A 21,587-nucleotide genomic window follows, 5' to 3' on the forward strand; every position below is an offset into this window, starting at 1 on the left:
TCTGCAATACCGCAGCTCTGTCCACCTGATTTGGTTCTGTAAGATCGTGTGTGTGCGTGTGTGCACGCGCACGTGCCTGTGCACACATGCGCACACACACGCACACACACATGCACATGCACGTGCAGTACTGGGGCTTGAACTCAGGGCCTGGGTGCTGAACTTTAGCGTTCTCTACCACCTGAGTGACAGCTCCATGTCCACTCCTCTGGACTTTCATGGACTTTCCTTCCTGGGCTGGCTTTAACCTGGGATCCTCAAATCCCAGCCTCCTGAGTAGCTAGGATTGCAGGTGTGAGCCAAGAGCTTCTGGCTGATTTTAATTTCATGCATCTCTAATTACCTACATTGTTGTGTTGGCTTTAATTTTCTGAACAAAGAATTGGGATTTTTTTGTGTTAATTATCTTGCCATTGAATATTTTTGGGGTCTCCAGCTTCCCTGAGGCCTGGCCTGGAATATCTTTCCTCTGAGATTTGTAAAGAGATATGCGGCAATAGTGACATGAAGCAAAACAGAGAGGAGGGGGGAACTGCTGAGGAGAAAGGGGGGGGACTGGGGGGGAGAACTGCTGAGGAGACAGAGAGGGGCAGAGGGGGGCCTGCTGAGGAGACAGAGGGTGGGGACTGCTGAGGAAAAAGAGGGGGAACTGCTGAGGAGACAGAGGGGGGACTGCTGAGGAGATTGGGGGAGGAGATGAGGGGAAGGCACTGTCTCTGGCTTTCCTTGTGGCATGGGGCATTGGTGATGACCCTGTTGTGTGTCTTTCCACTGATCAGTGTCCTCTCAGGTCAGCCCCCAGTGTCAGGTCATCCCCCAGTGTCAGGTCAGCCCCCAGTGTCAGGTCATCCCCCAGTGTCAGGTCATCCCCCAGTGTCAGGTCAGCCCCCAGTGTCAGGTCATCCCCCAGTGTCAGGTCATCCCCCAGTGTCAGGTCAGCCCCCAGTGTCAGGTCAGCCCCCAGTGTCAGGTCATCCCCAAGTGTCAGGTCAGCCCCCAGTGTCAGGTCATCCCCCAGTGTCAGGTCAGCCCCCAGTGTCAGGTCAGCCCCCAGTGTCTGTCAGGTCAGCCCCAGGTCCCCTTGGGTCAGCTCCCATGCCCTGGGTACTGGATGATGGGCCTCTCAAGGACACACTGAAGTCCTTGACTCGGATGGGGCGTCCACCCTTGCATCAGGGCGCTGTTCATGTCAGCAATCCACTGCTCCCGTGGTGATGAAGGCCGCAGAGCAGCTGGCCATGGGAGCCTTTGCCTGATCCTAGTAACATTGATAAGAAATCTACCTCCTGACTCTCAGAGCTTGAGGGTAGCCTGCAACTTTTTTCTGCCCTACATAAAGCCATTTTAGGGATGGAAGCAATCTTATTTGCATTAGCAAACATACAGGTAAATTTTGACTTTGGCCACTGGTGTCTCATACCCGTAATCCTAGCTACTCAGGATGCTGAGATCTGAGGATCATGGTTTTGAGCCAACTGGGGCAGAAAAGGCTATGAGACTCTTATCTACAATCAACCAGTAAAAACCAGAATTGGAGATGTGGCTCAGGTGGTAGAGCACCAGCTTTATGCAAAAAAAGCTAAGCTAGTGCACAAGTCCCTGAATTCAAGCCTTAGTACCAGCACTAAATAAATAAATGAATAATATAAAAATAAAAATAGAAATAAAACTCCAGGTTTATAATAACAAGTTGAATAAAATATTTTAAAGTAGAAACAGCTTTTAATATAGAACGATACCTGAGTATATAGGATTATGTCTCAAGGTCTGAGAAATTAGGCATTCATAAGGCTTTTTGCTCCCCCTCAAAGCAGGATCATATACAATCTCTCTGTATACAAGAAGTAAGAAACAGAGAAGTCAAACCTTGTTAAAATAGCTGCCAAAGGTCTGCTGTACTCCTTGTAAACCAGGAGGTCCCTGTGCCAGAGACAAAGCAAAGATAAATATATAAGAATATGTCAAACAAACATCTATTTAAATAATGTGTCCAAGTCAAAGAGACAAAAAGAAAACCCAGATAAAGCAGAAGAGTCTATTTAGTAAAACACTCTAATTAATGGAATACACATATAATCAGGTCATACAGGCTTTTCTAGAAATCTTACAGGAACCCAAAGAGAGACCTTAAGTGGGAACCCAGAACATTCTATGAGGAGGTTGATCTTTGGCAAGTCTTTATTGGAAGACTGCACCCAGGAGACTAGAAGGGAAAAGGATTAGCTCTGGTTTGTTTTGGGTCAATCTCTCAGGACTCTGATGAACACATTATAGAAAAGTGGAGTTTAGAAAATACAGGGAAATTTTTCTATGACTTTACCCTTGAATTACTGACATGAACATGATTTGCCTGTGGACTCTGGGGAGGGAGAATGAAGTCTGCTAGGAAACTGCAGACTTTAACATTTCAGTAATGGCTGTTTTTCACTGCCCTGGGAACTCCACAGCACAGCTCTGAGCTGCCAGAAGAAGCAATGCGAAACCTCTCATCTGGCTCTGAGACCTCCAGGAAGGGAGGCAGAGGAGAGCTTTCAACCCCTGGATGACGTGTTGGGAAGAGGGCCACAAGAAAACAGAGAGCTCAGCATTATTTTAGATCAAGTAGATTGCATCAAGATCCAGTCAGGTGTCTAAGAAAGACAAAACTTCATGCAGGCCTCGGGGAGGAAGGAATATGGCACAGAGGCCAAGTCCCTCACATTTTATCTTGGAAGATAAGAGTAAATCAAATAGCACCATTATGCAAAGATTAATAATATTAGTAAAGGTTCAAAAGAAAGGTTTGAAGAAAATGGAAGGAGCAATTGCTAGTGGCTATTATGCCCAAATTCTGAGACCCCAGAGACCACCAAGATCGAGATCGATGCAAAAGCAAAGGTGCCATTTATTAGCAAATGCACATTCGGGCCAACGTGCTCACCACACACAGCTGAGAGACGAGGGCCTTGAGAAAGGGGATTGTACACTTTTTATACAGGTGAACAAACAACTTTAGGGGCTTCTCATGTTGGCAGCTATCCTATTGGTGGACCTTCAGCAATGCCTGATATGTTGATTAGGGGCCATCTGCACGTTTCAAAACAGCACTGCTTTATTCTTGGCTAGGTCAGCTTGCCCCCTATCTGTTGTTTGGTCGGCTACTGGATGGACACATAGTTGTGGTTTTTCCCAGTGACTGCACTCTCATCTTCTCAGAATCAGCTCTAACTCTAACATGGCTGCCTCTTTTTCAAAATGAAATCACTTTGGTCTTTCATTCTCCCCTTCTCATAGGAGACTGAGTAACCAATCTTGGTTCCTCTGAGATGCCCACATCAGGGTATGGGGTCATCTCAATGCACGAGTTGGTCACTCGTGAGTCTAGGGGTCTGGGCACTGTTATGAGCTTCTTTCGCTCAAGGCTACCACTCTACCACTTGCACCAAAGCACCACTTCCAGTTTTTTTCTGTTCATGTGGTGCTGAGGAATTGAACCTGGGCTTCATGCATGCTAGGTAAGCATTCTACCACTAGGCCACATTCCCAGTCTACTTTTTTCTATTTCCTTTTACGTTAAATTTTCCTTTTCATCATTTCCATTTTACATTTCTATTAACATAAATTAAATGAAAAAAAGGATTTTGTTGTGGTATTTACACACATGTATACATTTATAGATATCCGCTCCATTTCTGTTTTCTGTTCTGATCTGCAACATGGATGGATAAGATTCAGGGGGCCATTTCTTTCCAGGTTTAGCAAGAACTGTTCGTCTCATAGTCCATGAATCAACACTGAGAAAGAAGAAGCTAAAAAAGGGGGGTGAGTGATGGGTCCCTCGGCGACAAGGCATGAGAGGCGTTCCAGACACAAGCTACCACATTCTCTGAGGTGTGTGCTGAAAGGACCCATTTGAAAGGGAAAATACCGCAGTGCCTCCCTCTTAACATGGCCCACCTCACTGCACAGAAATCATGCTGTACAAGTCCGTCGGTGACAGGGCTGTGTTTTCTCTTGTTTGGATTGGTGTGACTGTCACCTGTGGGGGGTCCTCGGGTCTCCGCTGCACAGAGAGGCTGGTGTGCTGCAGTGAACATGAGCTTGGGAATCCATCCCTCTGCAGCAATGTGAATAGGATTTAAGACGTGTTTGGCTGGAGATATGGTTTATGCTTGTAGTCTCAGTGACTCAAGAGATGGAGATTAGGAAGATCTCAGTTTGAGGTCAACCTGGACAAAATAAAGCTTAGGAGATGCCACTTGAACAGAGGAGTCTGGGTATAATGGTGGTGGGCATTTGCCACCCCACTTACGGTGGGAATATAAAGAGGAGGACTGAGAGCCAGGAGGGCCCAGACAGAAGTGAGGCCCCATCTCAAAACTAGCCAACACACAAAGGACAAAGGTCATGGCTCAGAGGCAGATTATAAAAAGATGGGTCCTTGCTAAGTTTTTACTTTGGCTGCATATTTTCAAAGTTTCTCTACACTTTCTTAGTCCTGGCTTAGCTTGCACTACAATTTTCAGCCCATTCACTGTTTGGATTGAGCTCCAAGGACCATAGATTTGCCTTTTCACCAGACTGTTCTTGGTCATGAACTGTACCAGGGCATGGGTGCATCAGGTCTCCTTGCCCTCTGTCTCTCTGTTCCCTCACTCACCTTTGCTCCACAACTCTCTTCCCCAGATCTTTACTCTAAAAGCATTTTTAATTCCTTTCCTTTCCTTTCCTTTCCTTTCCTTTCCTTTCCTTTCCTTTCCTTTCCTTTCCTTTCCTTTCCTTTCCTTTCCTTTCCTTTCCTTTCCTTTCCTTTCCTTTCCTTTCCTTTCCTTTCCTTTCCTTTCCTTTCTTCCCTCCCCTCCCCTCCCCTCCCCTCCCCTCCCCTCCCTCCCTTCCTCCCTTCCTTCCTTTTTTGTGTGTGTGCTGATACCAGGGCTTGAGGTCAGAGCCTGGGTATTATACTTGAGCTCTTTTGCTCAAGGTTAGCCTTCTAACACTTGAGCTACAGCTCTACTTCCAGCTTTTTGCTGGCTAGTTGGAGGCAAGAGTCTCACAGATTTTTTTTTTTTTTGCCTGATCTGGCTTCAAACCTTGATCCTCAGATCTTGGCCTCCTGAGTAGCTGTGATTACGGTGTGTATCATGGGTGAGTAGCTGCTAACTTTTCTGATGGCTTCTTGAGCAAAGCATGACACCATCTCTTCTATTAGGAACTCCTCTGTGGCTACACAAACACTTATTTTTGAGTTACACATAATTGCTTCCAGCTCTATAGGTTTCCAATTAGCTTCAACAATGACTATATACATATATATACATATATATGGAAAATTGTAATAATAAACTTTCTAAAACATGCTAAAATAGCTTTGCTTTAAGAACAGATAGAAAGTTGGTTATTGAAAAGGCATTGGAGTTCATTTTAAAGAAATATTTCTAATGTCCTAATGGGCTAGTAGAAAAGGCTGAGGTCAATAATTTTTTTCTTTGGTACTAAAAAATTAATTAGGAAGCCTAAACTCAGAGGTACTGATGGCAAAGGTGAAGCAGAGGGGTTTTCTGTCATGTATCCTCCTCTCTGGCACACTTTTACATGGATAACAAGCTTACACTGCTGTCTCCTGTCACGTGGCGTGTAAACTCCCTAGAGGCAGAGCGTCCCAGAGTGTCCCAGTGCTCTGCTCCCGTCCCCACGAAGGCCAGAGCCTCCCCACAGTCTGCCCACACTCTGAATACCAAATGGTGACTGGATTCAATGAGCCATTGAGAAACCTGTGGGAAAAGCTAGGTTTCTGCTTGCTGGTTTTAGTTACCAACAGATGCACACAGCGTAGAGGGGCTGCTTCCAGACTTAGAGAAAACAGCGTCTACATACACGGATGACTGAAGAACTGCTGGCTAATGGACAGCAAAGCTCCAGTGAGTTCCAGCCAAAGAACAAGTGATGGGGTTTGGACTGGAGCCCCAAAGTATGGAGTTGTATTGTAATGAGAAAAAAAATCATAATCTTCTCTACACAGAAAGCATTTGTGCAACCAGTTTTTTTGTTTGTTTAAAGAAATCCTTAATTTTATCCTGAGATTTTCTTTAAATAAAAATGTTTTCAGAGTTTCTTGGGGTTTAGATACGTAAAGTGGCTGTAACTCCATGACAGGTTGTTTTTCTGAGAATTATTCTCTCACAGGTTTTAGGGAGAAGATGGCCACACCTACTTTTAGGAAGAAGATGGCCACATCTATACTACTCTGTCTCTAAAACATTGTTGCTAGAAGCTGTTAAACTTCAAACTATGATGTCCGAGGCCAGAGGAGAAAAATTCACTGAGTGTCTGCATTATACTCGAATTCCAACGCAGAGAACTCGAGATTTCATATTGGGGATTACAGCAGGCCTCTCTGGGGATGTGGTCTGAGGAACATGCACATGGAACAGATATCAGCTTTCTAAATAGCTGGGATTACAGGTGTGAGCCCCCGGTGCCCGTTTTAGGACTTACATTAAGGACGCATAAGGAGAAAGAGAGGAGTAAAGTTAGCCTCAATGTCAAATCTGAATCAATAACTTAACCTGTGATGGTCTCACAATACCAAATATGGACAAAGAATGTTAGGATTTATGAGAGTGTGAGAAAAAAGGCAAAATAAAAATAGGCAAAGGAGATTAAGATAGACTAGGTAAACAGAGGAGTAATAGTACTTAGGAATAATTTTAGTGAGTTTAGACTCTTGTATAAAATTACAGTAAATGGTTGTGGGAAAGCTGTCACCAGAGAGATAATGAACTATCCTTCCAGGAGGACCACAGGTGTGAAATGCCCCCCACCCAGGGCTGCAGGTGTGAAATGTCCTTGTATGGGAAGTGTCCCCCCAGGAGGATGACAGGTATAAAATGTCCCCAGGAGGTCTGTGGGTGTGAAATCCGCCCCCTCAGGACCACAGGTGTGAAATACTGCACCCAGGCGGAGCACCGCCTTCTCTTGTGGAGAAAAATGCTATCAGCATGGTGGGACTGAAGGTTCTAGGTGGTGGCCCACTGTGCTTTCTGGTCTCCATAGTCACCTCTCAGGAACTTTTCCTACAGCTCAAGTGGTCATTTGGGTGAACATCATGTGGCAGCCACTGGCTCCTGGGGGACACCGGACGGAGCAGCCAGACGATTCCTCCCACAGCCTGGCCCCTGCCTCTTGCGCTGGGAGATTTCTGGCTCCAGGCTGTTTGGTCTAAGCTATCAGAAGTGTCCCTGGCTTGAAGGTGCAGAAGCTGTGTGGTGACCTGGCAAAACATCGTGGCAAATGGCCTGATGCCTTGGGTATCTCTCAGACTCTGTGCATTGGGGAAAGCATTGTCACCAACACTGGGCCTATCTGCGGGGGCCTGCACGGAGCTGTGTAACTCAGTGACCTCGAGCACAGAGTTTATGGTTGTACAAATAAGCAAATCCTCAATATGTGGCCTGATCGCTCCCCAAAATTGCACAGAGAGTAGAATGAGCCTGCAGCAGTTAAGGCATTCAGTGGGTATAATGAACCACTTCATGAAAGCAGATTTGCTAAATTATGTTTATAAGTATTTAACCCTTTGCATGCCAATGTACAAAAAGAACATTCTGAAGCTACTTCTTTTTCCCAGCTATCTACCTCACTGTTCTTGTAAGAGAACAAGACTTTTTCACCGATCTTTTTCATGGCATGCTGGTTTCTCCCCCCAATACCACCATTGTGCTTATCCAGCCCTACACCTTTTCCTTTTCATCTCTCTCCAAGTCCATCCTGGCCGGCTGGCCAGCCAGAGGTTAGGAGAAATAAGTGATGTGCACCCAGGAGTGTCCAAGCCTTGCCTGAAGAAGGGCTGAGTCCTGCCTCTTGTCCACCCTGAGACCTCGCTCAGCAGGCCTCCGGTAACAGGAGGAAGCCAACTTACACAGGCCCACCTCGCCTGGCCACACACACTTCCTGTTCACTGTAATGGGATCCTACAGGCTGTTTCACTCTCCCCCAACCCCACATGCTGGGACTTGAATTCAGGGCGTGGACAGCTGGTGTTCTACCACTTCACCTACAGCTCCTCTTCCAGCTTTTTTTTTTTCCTGGTTAATTGGCGATAAGAGTCCCACAGGCTTTTCTTTTGGTCCAGGCTGGCTTAGAACCAAAGCCCTTGGATCTCTGCTTCCTGAGTTGCTGGGTTGACAGGCATGAGCCACTGGTGCCTGGCTTCCATCACTGCTTGTAAGAACATTACCCTAGATGCAAACATTGTCAGTGGCTGAGTGAAGGTAAAAGTCCCATTGTGGAGCCAGAATGGACAAAGATCTCAGGAAGTCAGGCAATGCCCATAACTGCCTATTGCCTCTGTTCATAGAGATCATGAGGTGCCATTAGGAAATGGAGTCCAATGTCACTTTTGAAACCTCAGCCTTCTCCTCCTACACATGTCTGGGTGTTTGCTCGATAGTCACAGGGGAGCTGGAATCTCAGCTATGTTGACAACAGCTGCTTTGTCTGGGGCTGTAACCCCCAGAGGGGACAAGTGGCAATAAAAATAATTAGCTGGTCATGTCTCCAATTCTTAGGTCTTCAGTGTTTATAATTTAAAATCTGAGGATGTCACCTTGTTTTTAATAAGAAATGAAATTACTACTCCCATTGACTAAAGTCAATGGCAGGGTCATTTTTTTCTGAGGATATTATCTTTAAAGTGCATGGCCTTTAGTCATTTAATAAACTTAGGGTCTTGCTTAAAGGAAAACTAGAAACAAAAGCTCCAATCACATCACAAAAGGTCAGGAATACGTGTCAGATCCCCATCAAGATGCGATTAGCCTCAAGCATGCACATAGTAACACAGAGTATTTTAATAGTTATCTGCCTTATTCTTGAGTCCAAAATGTATTTTCAAATACTGACTTGTGCTGGGCAGTGATGGCTCATTCTTGTAATACTACCCTCTCAGGAGGCTGAGATTTGAGGATTGAGGTCCAAATCCATCCAGAGGAGGATTTAAGACTCTTATCTCTAGCAAACCACCATATAAAGCCAGAAGTGGAGCTGTGGCTCAAATTGCAGAGCACCAGCCTTGAGCAGAAAAACTCGACAGTGCCCAGACCTTGAGTTCCAGCCCAGTACCAGCACAAAAAGGGAAAAGAGGGAGAATTGGAAGAACAGAACGTGTTTTCCACAATAGTTCTTGCACATGGCACTGTGCATTCATGCTGGAGACTCATGCCGGAACTTGTGGTTCCTGGGCCTTCCGAGGCCCAGAAGCTAGGAAGGGTTTTCTCCTCAACCATCTCCCCAGCTGATGGTAAAAAGAACTTGATGAGATGCTATGCGAATTTAGACCGCAAGACAAACAGAAAATATCACCACCCTGAAAAATAAAATTTGAAAATGGTGTAGACTTGTAATTAAGCTTCCAACACTGAACAATGGCCCCATCTGCAATAGTCCTGCAGGACTTTCTCTTTCTTGCAGTTCCCCAGGACGACACCAGGGGGCGCTGCCGCCTTGCGCTGCACCCACTCAGAATCTTTTTCAACCCAATTTGAGTCACTTAAACCACAGCCAGGAGATAATGCACAAAAACAATACTAACCAAAGGCAATCAAAATCCTCGTCTGCAACAGGAAGAAACAATAGTACATCTTTCAATCAATGTGGTTTTAATAATCACTCCTCTCAGAGATGATGGTCGAGAAGTGAAGGAATGCTAGGGCAGCACACCTGTAATGCAGTTAACCTATCCTACCTGCAGCTGCTTCCCCCTTTCCAAAGAACTAAGGCATTCCAACCCTGAGAGAGACTTTCTAACTCTCATCAAATTCGGAAATCAATGGAAGACTTTTTAGAAAAGACTTTTTTTTATTAGAGTGCAAATATAGGAGTTGGAGATTTAGAGAATATCTCAGTTAGTAAAATACCACAGCTCAGTTCAGGGATAGATAGCCACACCCCACAAGCAAGGAAGAGACCCTAAACCCAAAGGAGAAAAAAATTATCACTGAATTATTCAAATTCAGTGTTATTATTTATTTGGGAATAATTGTGTGTGTGCACGCACACATGCACACATTCCTGTCTGGGGGAGAGAACTCAGGGCCTAGATGGTAACCCTAAGCTTTATTGCTCAAGGCTAGCTAGTGCTCTATGATTTGAGCTACAGCTCCAATTCTGGTTTTTTGGTAGTTAACTGGAGACAAGAGTCTCATGGACTCATGCCTGGGCTGGCTTCTAACCATGATCCGCAGATCTCAGCATCCTGAGAAGCTAGGGTTACAGGCATAAGCCATCCCCCAGTGCCCTGGCTATTTGGGGATACATTTTAAAGCTCTTCAAGTAGGATTTACAGGTACAGAAGAAGTATTTCATATTTAGAAGGATCACTTAATGAATCTATGGATAAACATTCGAATTTTTATTTGATATGTTTTATTTACTATATATAGATCTAAATTTCACTATAGTCTGCGATCTATTCTTTTTTTTTCATTTCTTTGTTTGACATTCAAATTTTTGTGAACTGGATTTTGAGGAATTTGTAAAGGGGGAAAAGTGTCGGTTATATCCATTGGAGATGTCAGACAATTTTGTTTAGTTACAATGTTAACAAATGTTTAAGACAACAGCAACAGGTCCACTTGGGGAGGCTTTGCACATGGAAGGAACTTTCTAAACACACTTGACATGGGAAAGGTTGTGCTGTTATTTTTAAGTTACACAGGTGCTTGGAGGTGGGGCTTTGGGAAGTGATTAGGCTTAGAGGACTCCATGGGAGTGAAGTCCCATGGTACAATTCTTGTTTTCCCAAGTGCAGGCCAAGGCCTGAGCCTACTCTGCTGGCCCAGGGACCTCTCCTCATGGCAGCCCACCTGGGGGGCTCACAGATGGGCACTGGCCTCCAGGACTACCTGATCTGCCAGGTGAATAAGGGACCCATTCTGTGGCAATCAGTCATATCCACAGAAATGAACTCTGCAATGAAGTGTATGTGCAGAACAAGATGGTAGGAGATATTTGGGAGAATCGAGGAAGCTTTCTTCTGTACAGACAAATTCTGCTGTTTAACAGAAAAGTGGATTGATATTTCATGAAAGTACATTTAACAGTGGGGGTTGTAGCCCACCCTGTAGCCCCTTGATTTGTTCCTTAATTCCAAGCATTCTGATTAAGAATAATTTTAATATATAAGGATTACATGTGTGTAAAAGCCAACTAAGCCTTCCTCAAGTCCAAAAAGTTTCCCTAAAGATGAAAGTTCTATTGAATAATGGAGAGCTAATTTTGAGTAATGTATCTATATTTCTATCATCTATCTAGTTATGTATGTATAATTATAGATATAGTTACATATATAATCTTTCATGATACTCTGACTCAAAGTCAACTTAATAAAATTATTTTATTTCTGATAAATATTCTCTTATTTTTGCTCTATAGGACATTTAATGTTTTATCCATTGTCCTATCTGTATGTGTCTCTCTCTGTCTCTCTGTCTGTCTCTCTCTCATACACACACACACACACACACACACACACACACACAACTTATTAGCTAAATAAGAATTGCAGGAATTATTTTTTTTTGCAAACAACTTGACTTTTTGGCAAAGAAACTGCTTAAAGTGGGAAGGCAGGAAGCTATAAATTTGGCCTCAGAACAAAGAATTACAAGATGATTAAAGCCTTTTAATTACTTTGAATTGCTTTAGGCCTTGAGAGACTTTCCAGTTCAGTTCTATTTCTTTTCATCTTTATCCACACACCCCCCTAAATGACAGCAGGCCTTTGATTTAGACAACGGCCCCGCCTCCCCCCCCCCCCCCCCAGGGAAGAGCATTTTCCTAAGGCGCTGGAGAAGACCCCTTGGGAGCAGACCCTCCGAGCCTCTAGATAGATGGCTTTCCTTGCTTCCTTCCAGCTATTCTAAGTTTTCTCTCTCTTAGCATTCCTGAACGTGAACCACTCCATACACAGTGTTAAAATTAGGTAACTGCTCCCTCGTTGGAGGCACACAATATCCAATTCCTATCTGTGGGAATATGCAGGCTCCTCACCAAGTGCTGAAAGCCGTGTCTATAGACGATTCGACGCACACCCTCCGGACTGAGCAGCCCTTCGGGAACAGACACAGAGGCACAACAGCCACCCCATGCTTTACTCACCGGGGGACCTGGGGGGCCTGGGGGGCCAGGCTTTCCTGGGGGTCCTGTTTTGCCCCGTCTTCCCTTGAAAAGAAAGAAAACAGATAATAAATCCAATGCTTTAATTTCATTTTAATATGTACAACAGTATTAGTGGAAATATGGAAAATAGTAAAACACACACAGGCACACACATGTGCATGCTCGAACACACATGTTAAATTTAAAAACAATTGCAAAGGCCATAGGGCTCTGAAACATGGATGAACTATGCACATTATGGACCAGATCTTCATCTCCACGATGAAGAACAAACAGATCTGCTCTTCCTTAAGAAGTTCTGCCCCTTATAAAGCATCTGGAAGATAACCTGAGGCTGGCATTTTAGCTGCGAAATCTGTGGCTTCAGATGAAATAACACGTACAATATGGATAAAAAACAAGTTTTTCAGGGCTGGGAATATGGCCCAGTGGCAAGAGTGCTTGCCTCCTATACATGAAGCCCTGGGTTCGATTCCTCAGCACTACATATATAGAAAAGGCCAGAAGTGGCACTGTGGCTCAAGTGGCAGAGTGCTAGCCTTGAGCAAAAAGAAGCCAGGGACAGGGCTCAGGCCCCGAGTTCAAGGCCCAGTACTGGCAAAAAAAAAAAAAAAAGTAATTTTTCAAAGAGAGATGTGCACTTTTATTTTCTGGGAGTTACCTGAGCATGTAATTGTGTGACAAGTATTCTGGGTCTTAACTTACTGGTTTAGAATCTTTCAGGGTTGGGGCAAAGACTCTAGCTTTTAGAATTACTCCAAGTAAATCTCATACCCAAAGAAGTTTGGAAAGTGTTCTAGGGACTTCATTGTACATTATGTCTAAGGCATATTAACTAGCATTTTTCTTCCCTTTGGATAAGTGAACCCAGAATACATAATTCTCATGCACTAGGGTTCACCCTTTTTATCTTAACTATTCCAAGTTCACAACCAGCTACATTCCAAATGCAAGGATAGGGAAATAGACTTTGGTACCACTTTAAGTAATTGTGTGTCTAGTGTTATTTAAGAGCATTTTATTTAGTTATTTGTTATAAAGTCTTTTCCAAACTTGGAAGGTAAACTTAGGTTTAAAAGCATGTTTTGAGTGAGAAGCATTTATTTCTGAGCACATGTTTTCTAAATATTTCATGGTTCATAATCATATTTGATTACCACTTTGATAGAACATTTATACATAATTAAGGCTCAGTGATATTTAAACAGGAAAAACATCAGGTTGGTCTTTTCCATAGTTTTTTTTTTTTTTTTTTTTACTTTCAGAAGTACGAATATAGATACAGAAAGACTCCTTTTACTCACTGATTTCCTTGCTCTAAAAGTGCCAGGCAAAGTTACAAAGTATACAACTAGGCAATGTTGATGAGGATACATTGTACTCATAAAGTGACATGATGAACCGAAACTCCCTTGTACAACTACTTAAAATAAAAAATAATAATAATACAACTTCTGAAGTTATACACCTGCTCACCACATTCAAGTCTTGCAGTCTACATTTTCTGAAAAATCAGCCTATTGGGTCTTTTAGTAAGTGTAAAGTCCATTAGCCTTGGAGGCCTAATCAGTGTTTACTCAGAGGATAGAAGCACTGTGATTTGTTAATTCACAAGAGAACAAAGAAACAAAGTCAAAGTATCTAAGGAGGGAGTTGTTCTTCTTTTAAGTGTGTGTCAGGCTGAGGTAGAACCAGAGTTAAACCTGGTTTATGTTCTTCCAATCTTCAAAGGACGAACACACACACGCTGGCTTTGAACCTCCATCCTCGAATCTCATTCACTTGAATAGGGAGGATTGCAGGTGTGAACCGCCAGTGTGAGGCTCATGAACCCTTTCTAAGAGCATATAAGCAAGTAAAATGCTGGGGTTGTTACTTTAACGCCATCTATTTGTGTTAGATAGCTCTAGCCAGCACCAATTTGGTTTCCCTGAAGCAGACTTGAGCACATTTTGCAATGTGCTTCGCAGAGCACGTGGAGGCTTCTTTCTTAACTCTGTCCTGGAAGTGGGAATTGGAGCTGCTCCAGTCAGAACAGAGACCTCTGAGAGCAGATTCCAGATTCCCAGGGCAGGTGAAGGTGGCCAGGGCTGTGAACCTCATAGTCCTGGCTCACCCCAGTAGTGTGGTCTTCCTCTAGGAGGCCTCAGGGTGAACTGTCTTATCTGTGCAACCTTCCATTCCTCCAAAAGATCATTTCAGTTGGACGTGGAGCTGCTGCTCACCGGGCATAGCATGAGCCATGAGCAAAAGTGCGCAGGGACAGTGCCCAGGCCCTGGGTGCAAGCCCCAGGACTGGCATTTAAAACATGATGAAAAAAAGATCTCTTCATTTAAAAACGTGAGGAGTATTTTATTCTTAACAGTGACACCCAGGGCATAGGCGAACACTTATTCTAGGTCCTGGCTCTTATTCTTGGTCTTTGTCCTGTGACCAAGATCAAGTTGCCTCATCCTGGGAGAAATCTGTGATCTCTGTGGTGTGTCCCCTCAGGCTGACCGGTGGGAGGGGGCACAGAGCCGAACAACAGCTGAGCGGGGACAGGCTGTTCTCCAGGACATTTGCTCTAAAGCAACTCTGTTGAATTCATCAGCACAGAGCTCCAAATGTAGGCACTGGCGAAGCCAATACTTTCCTAAAACTGGCGTAGAGCACAGAGCAGATTGGCCCTGCAAAGTTCCCTCAGAAGCCCTTAGCGCTCCACAGCAGTTTCCTGTGTGGCAACAGTGAAAAGATAGTTAACGGCGATCTGATCTCCCTCAGGGTCTCAGGCCTGGCCTGCGTCTGAATCCCTCTAGTGTTTCAGAAGAGAAGGTCTGTGGTGGGACCTAGGAATCGACATTTCTAGCAAGTCAGAAAATCCCACAGAGCTCCAGTGCCTCACAAATGTGCCTCGGAACCAAAGAATTCAGTTGGTTTGCGATGATGTGAAACTTTGAGAAAATATTCATTGTCAAGTTCAGAAGTGCCTGGACCAGAACCTCTGCTTTTATCATAACAAGATTTCTCTGCTATAAAATCCTGTTCATACTGGGCCACAGGTTTGTTGAAGGAATGGTTAACCAAGAAAGCCTTACCACACATTCTCTAATTGGAAAAATAACAGAAAATAACACATGTTGACCAGGATGGGGGATGGGAATACTGTACCTTGTGGTCAGATTCTAAAATGATACAGAAAATGTAACAAATATCACAGTTTCTCAGAGAATCAGAAATGGAATACTATACAATCTGGAAACAGCTAGAAACCCAAAGTATGCAGGATGCAGAAGCTGCTTTCAGGGCTTTGCTCCATCTCGAGCCTGCAGGCTTCGAAAGGCAGATAAAGCGGTAGCTCTACCTCCTACTCATGTCTGTCCACCTTGAACTGTCCTTCATATTCTTGTTCAACCCTGCACACAGCTATGTCTGCTGTGTAGAGATATTTGTCTAAACGACTAGTAGTGCGAGGGAGATTATCCCCAAATGTCTCCCTACTGGCACCGTGAGCCTTGCCCTGGTACCGACAGACCTCTCAGAACCGGCCTTGAGGTGAGCAACTGGCCCACAGCAGGGCCAGGGCGATGGGCTGCTGTGTGCTGGGCCCCTGCTCAGCTCCTCTCCTGCCCGATCCTGGAGCCACCGTCTGCCCCTCAGTGTTGTGAGGAAGACAGCAGATCTGCTGTCTTTCCTGTGGCCACGGGGCCGTGGAGGCTGCTGAGCCGGGCCTGCTGAGACACCCCCCACCCCATAAGGTCTCTGGTGAATTAAAGCAGAGTCAAGAAGAGATATTGTCACAACCACATCCATGCAGTGCTGCTCCCAAGAGAGCCAGAGAAGGAACCAATCCAAAGAGGCATCAATAGAAAATTGAAAAACAAAATGTGCACACACACACACACACACACGGAACATTATTCAGTCTTAAAAAAGGACTGAAATTCTGTCTTATGCTATAGTTTAGAGGAAACCTGAGGAATTATATAAAATACACCAGGTATAGGAACACAACAGTGTATTTATTATTCCATTTATATGAGGTATCTAAAGTATTGGAATTCAGAGTCAGGCACCTGAGAGCAGGAATGGAAGGGAGTTGACCAGTGGGCAGTACCAGATGTCTGAGAATAGAGACACCTGGAGTCTGTGTCATAATAATGTGAGTGCACAGATCAACTGTACAGTTAAAAAGAAACATGGCAGCTTTTACCATATGTGTGCAGAATTAACATCCACCGCAATGTCTGGTACTTGGTGGCAGCAACAAATGTCAATTCCTTCCTTCCCCGCCTCCTCTCACCTCCCCTTCCCTCCCTGCCTCCCCTTGCTCCTTGCCTCCTCCCACCTCCCCTTCCCTCCCCACCTCCTCACCTCCCCTTCCCTCCCCACCTCCTCCCACCTCCCCTTCCCTCCATACCTCCTCTTCCCTCCCTGCCTTCTCCCACTTTCTGAGTTTCCTTTTTGTTTTGTATAAAAATATTTGATAATGTCCTACAAAACCTTCTAAAATTTATACTGAGCACCCTGTGAAAGAGTTCACTTAATTCACTGTGACTTGTGCCAGTCCTGGGGCTTGAACTCGAGGCCTAGGTGCTGTCCCTGAGCTTTATTGCTCAAAGCTAGCACTCTACGGCTGAGACACAGGTCTACTTCTGGATTTGTGTTGGTGATTTGGAGATAAGAGTCTCATGGACTTTCTTGCCCAGGCTGGCTTTGAACTGTGAGCCTCGGATTGCAGCCTCCTGAGTAGCTAGGATTACAGGTATGACTAACAATTCCCTGCTGAGAGGGTTGTTGATGCCATTTGTTGATCTGGGTGTTTAGTTACAAGTGTGTTTGTTTTATCTGAAGTATCCTCAGTACCTTGTGGTACATGAATTTTTCTGCCTATATACCATGTTCAAGGACGTAGAGAGGTCACTCTTATCAGGAGAAGGAGACTGAGCAAGCCCATTTCAGGAAATGTCATGTTTGTTTTTGTTTTTGTTGCCAGTCCTGGGGCTAGAACTCAGGGCTTGAGCACTGTCCCTGGCTTCTTTTTGCTCAAGGCCACAGCGCCACTTCTGGCTTTTTCTATATATATGTGGTGCTGAGGAATCGAACCCAGGGCTTCATGTATACGAGCACCTTACCACTAGGCCATATTCCCAGCCCCCCATTTCAGGAAATGTCATCCACACAATTGCACAGTAAGAAAGAACTCAATCCCTCCAGGATGACAAGCAGCAATAGGGCACGTGCCTTCTAAATTAGACATGGGAGTCGTAAACGGCACTGCCCCCAGGAGCATTAAGTAGAGAAGAACGCAAGTGCAGGGCACTCGGTACTTATCTGACAGATGGTTTGGTGGCTGCTGAGAGGGGTGATGAGGATGTGGATGGGGTGATGGCAGTAACGAGACTCAAGGAATGGGTGGAATGCGGCCCCCAAGCCCCCAGAAGGAAGCAAGCCTCAGCACGGTCTCTGAATGCCCAGGCCTGCGGCACAGCTGACTCCCTCCTGTCGCTTCCCCACTCCCACATGCTCACCAGCTCCCTGGGGCCAGGCCACAAGGAGACGTCAGGGAGGAGGAAAGGAGATGGGCACCCACAGCTGAGCCCCCGTGTTAATTACAGGACAGAGGATCTGGGAAACTGAGGGCTCTTTTCTTACATCGCGAAACAGAAATCAGATTTTTGATGCTGTTAAAGGCTTACCACATTTTGAATTCAATGACTGATGTGTGAAATCCGCGATACATGTAGGAAAGGCACTGTATCCTAAGTGAATATCTCTATCTTGGATATTGAAAAGTGCATTGGTGACAGCAATGCCAGCAGGCATACAGGGTCAGCCTCCAGGTCCGGCGAGGGGACGGGTGGGCACAGCTCCCCGCGAGCTGGCAAGCTGTCCGAAACAGGCGCAGAGCTGGGGAACAGGAATCCACACCCTGCCCTCTGCATCCGGGGGAGGCCCTTCACATTCCCAGATCCTTCCAGAACTTCTCCATCTTTCTCTACCTTTCCTTGTTTATTCTGATTTTTCCTATCCCTTCCTTTGGAATCATTTTCTTTCCTTTCCTTTCTTTCCCCCCATCTTTTCTTTGCATGGACCTTGAAAGTCACCAGTATGGCTTTTCAAAGAAGATATAGTTTTATGACATTGCTGCCCAATTCCCTTCCATTCAACTACAACTGAATAAATGGTATTCTAAATGAAAGATGATACTTCATTAATATGGAATTGTAGGCGTTGGTGTAGCTATTCTAATCATTCACAATTAACGTAATCATTATTTTCTATTACAGCTTGCTTTTAGTTTAAGATTCTTTTATTATGTTTAAGTAGTTGTACAAAGGGGTTTCAGTTCAACTGGTCAGTTTCTGAGTCCCATGGGTCTTGATCCACGCCACCGCTTCCTTTGTTCTCCCCACCCCTTCCCCGCAGTGCCCTGGCTCCGTGTTCACGTGTGTGTACTGAGTGCTATGTCCTCATTCTCCCCGCTTCTCCTCTTCATTTGTCCTCCCACCACCATAATTTGTTTGTAACTGACATAACATTTGTACATGTTTATGGGGCACAGTACGGTAATTTGATCCATATGTGCGATGTGCAATGATCAAGTCAGGGTAGGGTTATAGCATGTTCATTTATCAAACCTTTGTTGTTTCTATGAGCTGGAGTCCTGTCTTCCAGGTGTTTGGGAATCTGAAATGAATTGCTGTAGGCGCACCCTCCCATCTGCGGCCATCTTGAAGCACTCAGCCTCCCTGGCTACTTCTCCTGTCCTCACCTCCAGGAATCACTAATCATTTGCAACCTGTGGGTTTAGCGTCCACAATGAGTAAAAACAAATGACATACTGGTCTTCTCAAAGTCAGGTTGGGGTGTGTGTGTGTGCACGTGTGCGCACACGCGCTGGGCCTGGGCCTGAACTCAGAACTCAGGGTCTGGGTGCTGTCTTAAGACATCTTTTTTGGTCAGGGCTAGCACTCTACCGTGTGATCCTCACCTCTGCTTCTGGATTTTGCTGATTAACTGGAGATGAACGTCTCACAGGTTTGTCCATTGGGGCTGGCTTCCAACCATGATCGTCAGATCTCAGCCTCCTGAGTAGCTAGGATTACAGGGGAGAGCCACCAGCACCTGTCTATTTATATATGTGCAAACATTTTTCACTTTACATTTATATAATGTTACTGAATATAATATGTTTTTCTTGGAGAAAAATGGATTGTATCTCCCAGGAGAGAAAAAAGAAGTAAGACCTATTTCATCTTTCACCATGAACTATGGTTTTTAAAATAGAGAAAACTGCATTGTGTAAGTAGCCCTAGGAGACCTGTACAGGATATTAATAATTCAGCACACTTGTACTCCACAGGGAAAACATTCTTGAAACTGTCAGGATGAATTTTCCAGGGAAAGACCTAATTAGCACTGTCTGAGGCACATGCCATCACACCGAGAATACAGGAACAGCTCCCTGTGGACAGAGCAAGCAGTAAGCGGGATTTGAAATGTTAGCCACTCCAGGTAAGATGTGTGACTAATGAGAAATATGTTGGTTGGCTGGCCTAACTCATGTCAAAGACCTTACAAGGGGGAAAACAGATGATTAAACTCATTCAGGGAAAGATGCAAACATAGATTATAGTATCATTTGTATTATGATCAGCCAATAACTTAGAGTCACTGAGTCCACAGTTTAAACATTTCTTGATATGGTACCTGTCAGGCACTGGTGGCTCATTCCTGTAATCCTGGCTACTCAGGGACTGAAGATGGAGATTTGAAGCCAGAGGAGCCAGGAAAGTTTGTGAGACTCTTATGTCCAATCAACTACCCCCAAACTGGAAGTGGAATTATGGCTCAAAGTGGAAGAGCACTGGTCTTGAGGGGAAAAAAAGCTTAGGGACAGTGCCCAGGACTTGAGGTTAAGCCCCATGAGTGACCCCCACCCCACCTCATATATACATACATAATGTGTGTGTGTGTGTGTGTGTGTGTGTGTGTGTGTGTGTGAGACCAAACTTGAGGAGGACTTGAGTTCAAGCCCCATGGGTGACCCTCCACCCCACCCCATACATACATATATATGTCCAAACAAGGTGCTGGTGGCTCATGCCTGTAATCATAGCTACTCAGGAGGCTAAATCTGAGAACTGAAGTTCAGAGCCAGCCCAGGGAGACAAACCCATGAGACTTTTATGGCCTTGAGTCCAAGCCCACATATCAACACACAAATGCACAGACACACCGACACATAGACAGACAGACACACACACACACACACACACTATATATATATATATATATATATCACATATATATGATCAAATGTATTCTCTAAGAGGATAATGGGAGAAGGGGGAAACCCCCCAAGCTCAAATCATGGCTGAGAAACAAGTAATTGGAAATAAGTAGGACTGTAAATAAACTTACACCATCATCTTCCCCTTACAATATAATAAGATTCACTAGATCAAAATTCCAGAAGCTCATATTAAAGAAACTTGATTCATATCCTTTCAGGACATATGCAGATGAATTCTATTTGATGTCAAAATTTCTGGGGACAAAACTACCTCAAATCATTTGTGATAAAATTTTAAACACTGCACATGGCAATATTCACATTTGTATTACAATGTGTAGGCTCCAAATGATGAATCTTTCAGAATCACCAATAACTGAAAATACAAGGGCTGATATTGGAATCAACCACAACTGAAGCTTTAGTGCGAAAATACATGCCAACAAGGACCACAGAGAGCTGGGGAAATAGACAATATAAACTCTCCTGTCAATGACAAACATCTGTGCATTTGTGAAATGTGCACTGTGTGTGGTTGTTGGAGAGTAAGGGGACAATGCACATAGTCCTTGCCCTTCAGCGGCTTACAGTCAGGTGTTTGGATATCTGTTTCACACAAAAGTTAAGGCTGGTCAGGCTAATGCCTGTCATCCTAGCTATGCAGGAGATTGAGCTCTGAGGATCATGGTTCAAAGCCAGTGTGATCAGGAAAGTCTATGAGACGTTTATCTCCAATGAACCACCAAAAAAACCATAAGTAGAGCTGTGGCCCAAGTGATAGAGCACCAGTCTTGAGTAAAAATGCTAGGAGATAGTGCCCTGAGTTCAAGCCTCAGGACTGGCACACACACACACACACACACACACACACACACACACAAATAACGTGTGTGTGTGTGTGTGTGTGTTTAAAATGGCTATTTAAAATGTCTCTAAATAAGAATAGTGGTTCATCGTTATTTCCAGGAATTGTAAGTTGCCTTACATTTTAAAGACATACACAGAGGCTTACAGTCACTATGTTCCTACTTGGGCATACTTTAATAAATAGTATTCCCATTGCTTTTGGTTATATTTTATATTTTAGAAAGAAATACACTGAGGAAAACAGATAATTTGTCATTGGCAAAACAATAAAAAAAAGTAAGATAG

The 21,587-nt window shown here is 44.5% G+C and overlaps 1 protein-coding gene across 1 annotated transcript in view; it reads right to left on the reverse strand.

The window, feature by feature from the left end:
* Positions 1-775: 775 nt before the first annotated feature.
* The window catches only part of LOC125357771 (collagen alpha-1(XIX) chain-like), a 132,338-nt gene continuing 111,526 nt past the window's right edge, over positions 776-21,587 (reverse strand). Inside the window, exon 15 of the mRNA XM_048354691.1 lies at positions 776-1,057. Coding sequence (XP_048210648.1) covers positions 776-1,057 — 282 coding nt within the window. The remainder of the gene's footprint in view (positions 1,058-21,587) is intronic.

Source organism: Perognathus longimembris, chromosome 9 (assembly GCF_023159225.1).
Source record: "Perognathus longimembris pacificus isolate PPM17 chromosome 9, ASM2315922v1, whole genome shotgun sequence".
Classification (NCBI taxonomy): Eukaryota; Metazoa; Chordata; class Mammalia; order Rodentia; family Heteromyidae; genus Perognathus; species Perognathus longimembris.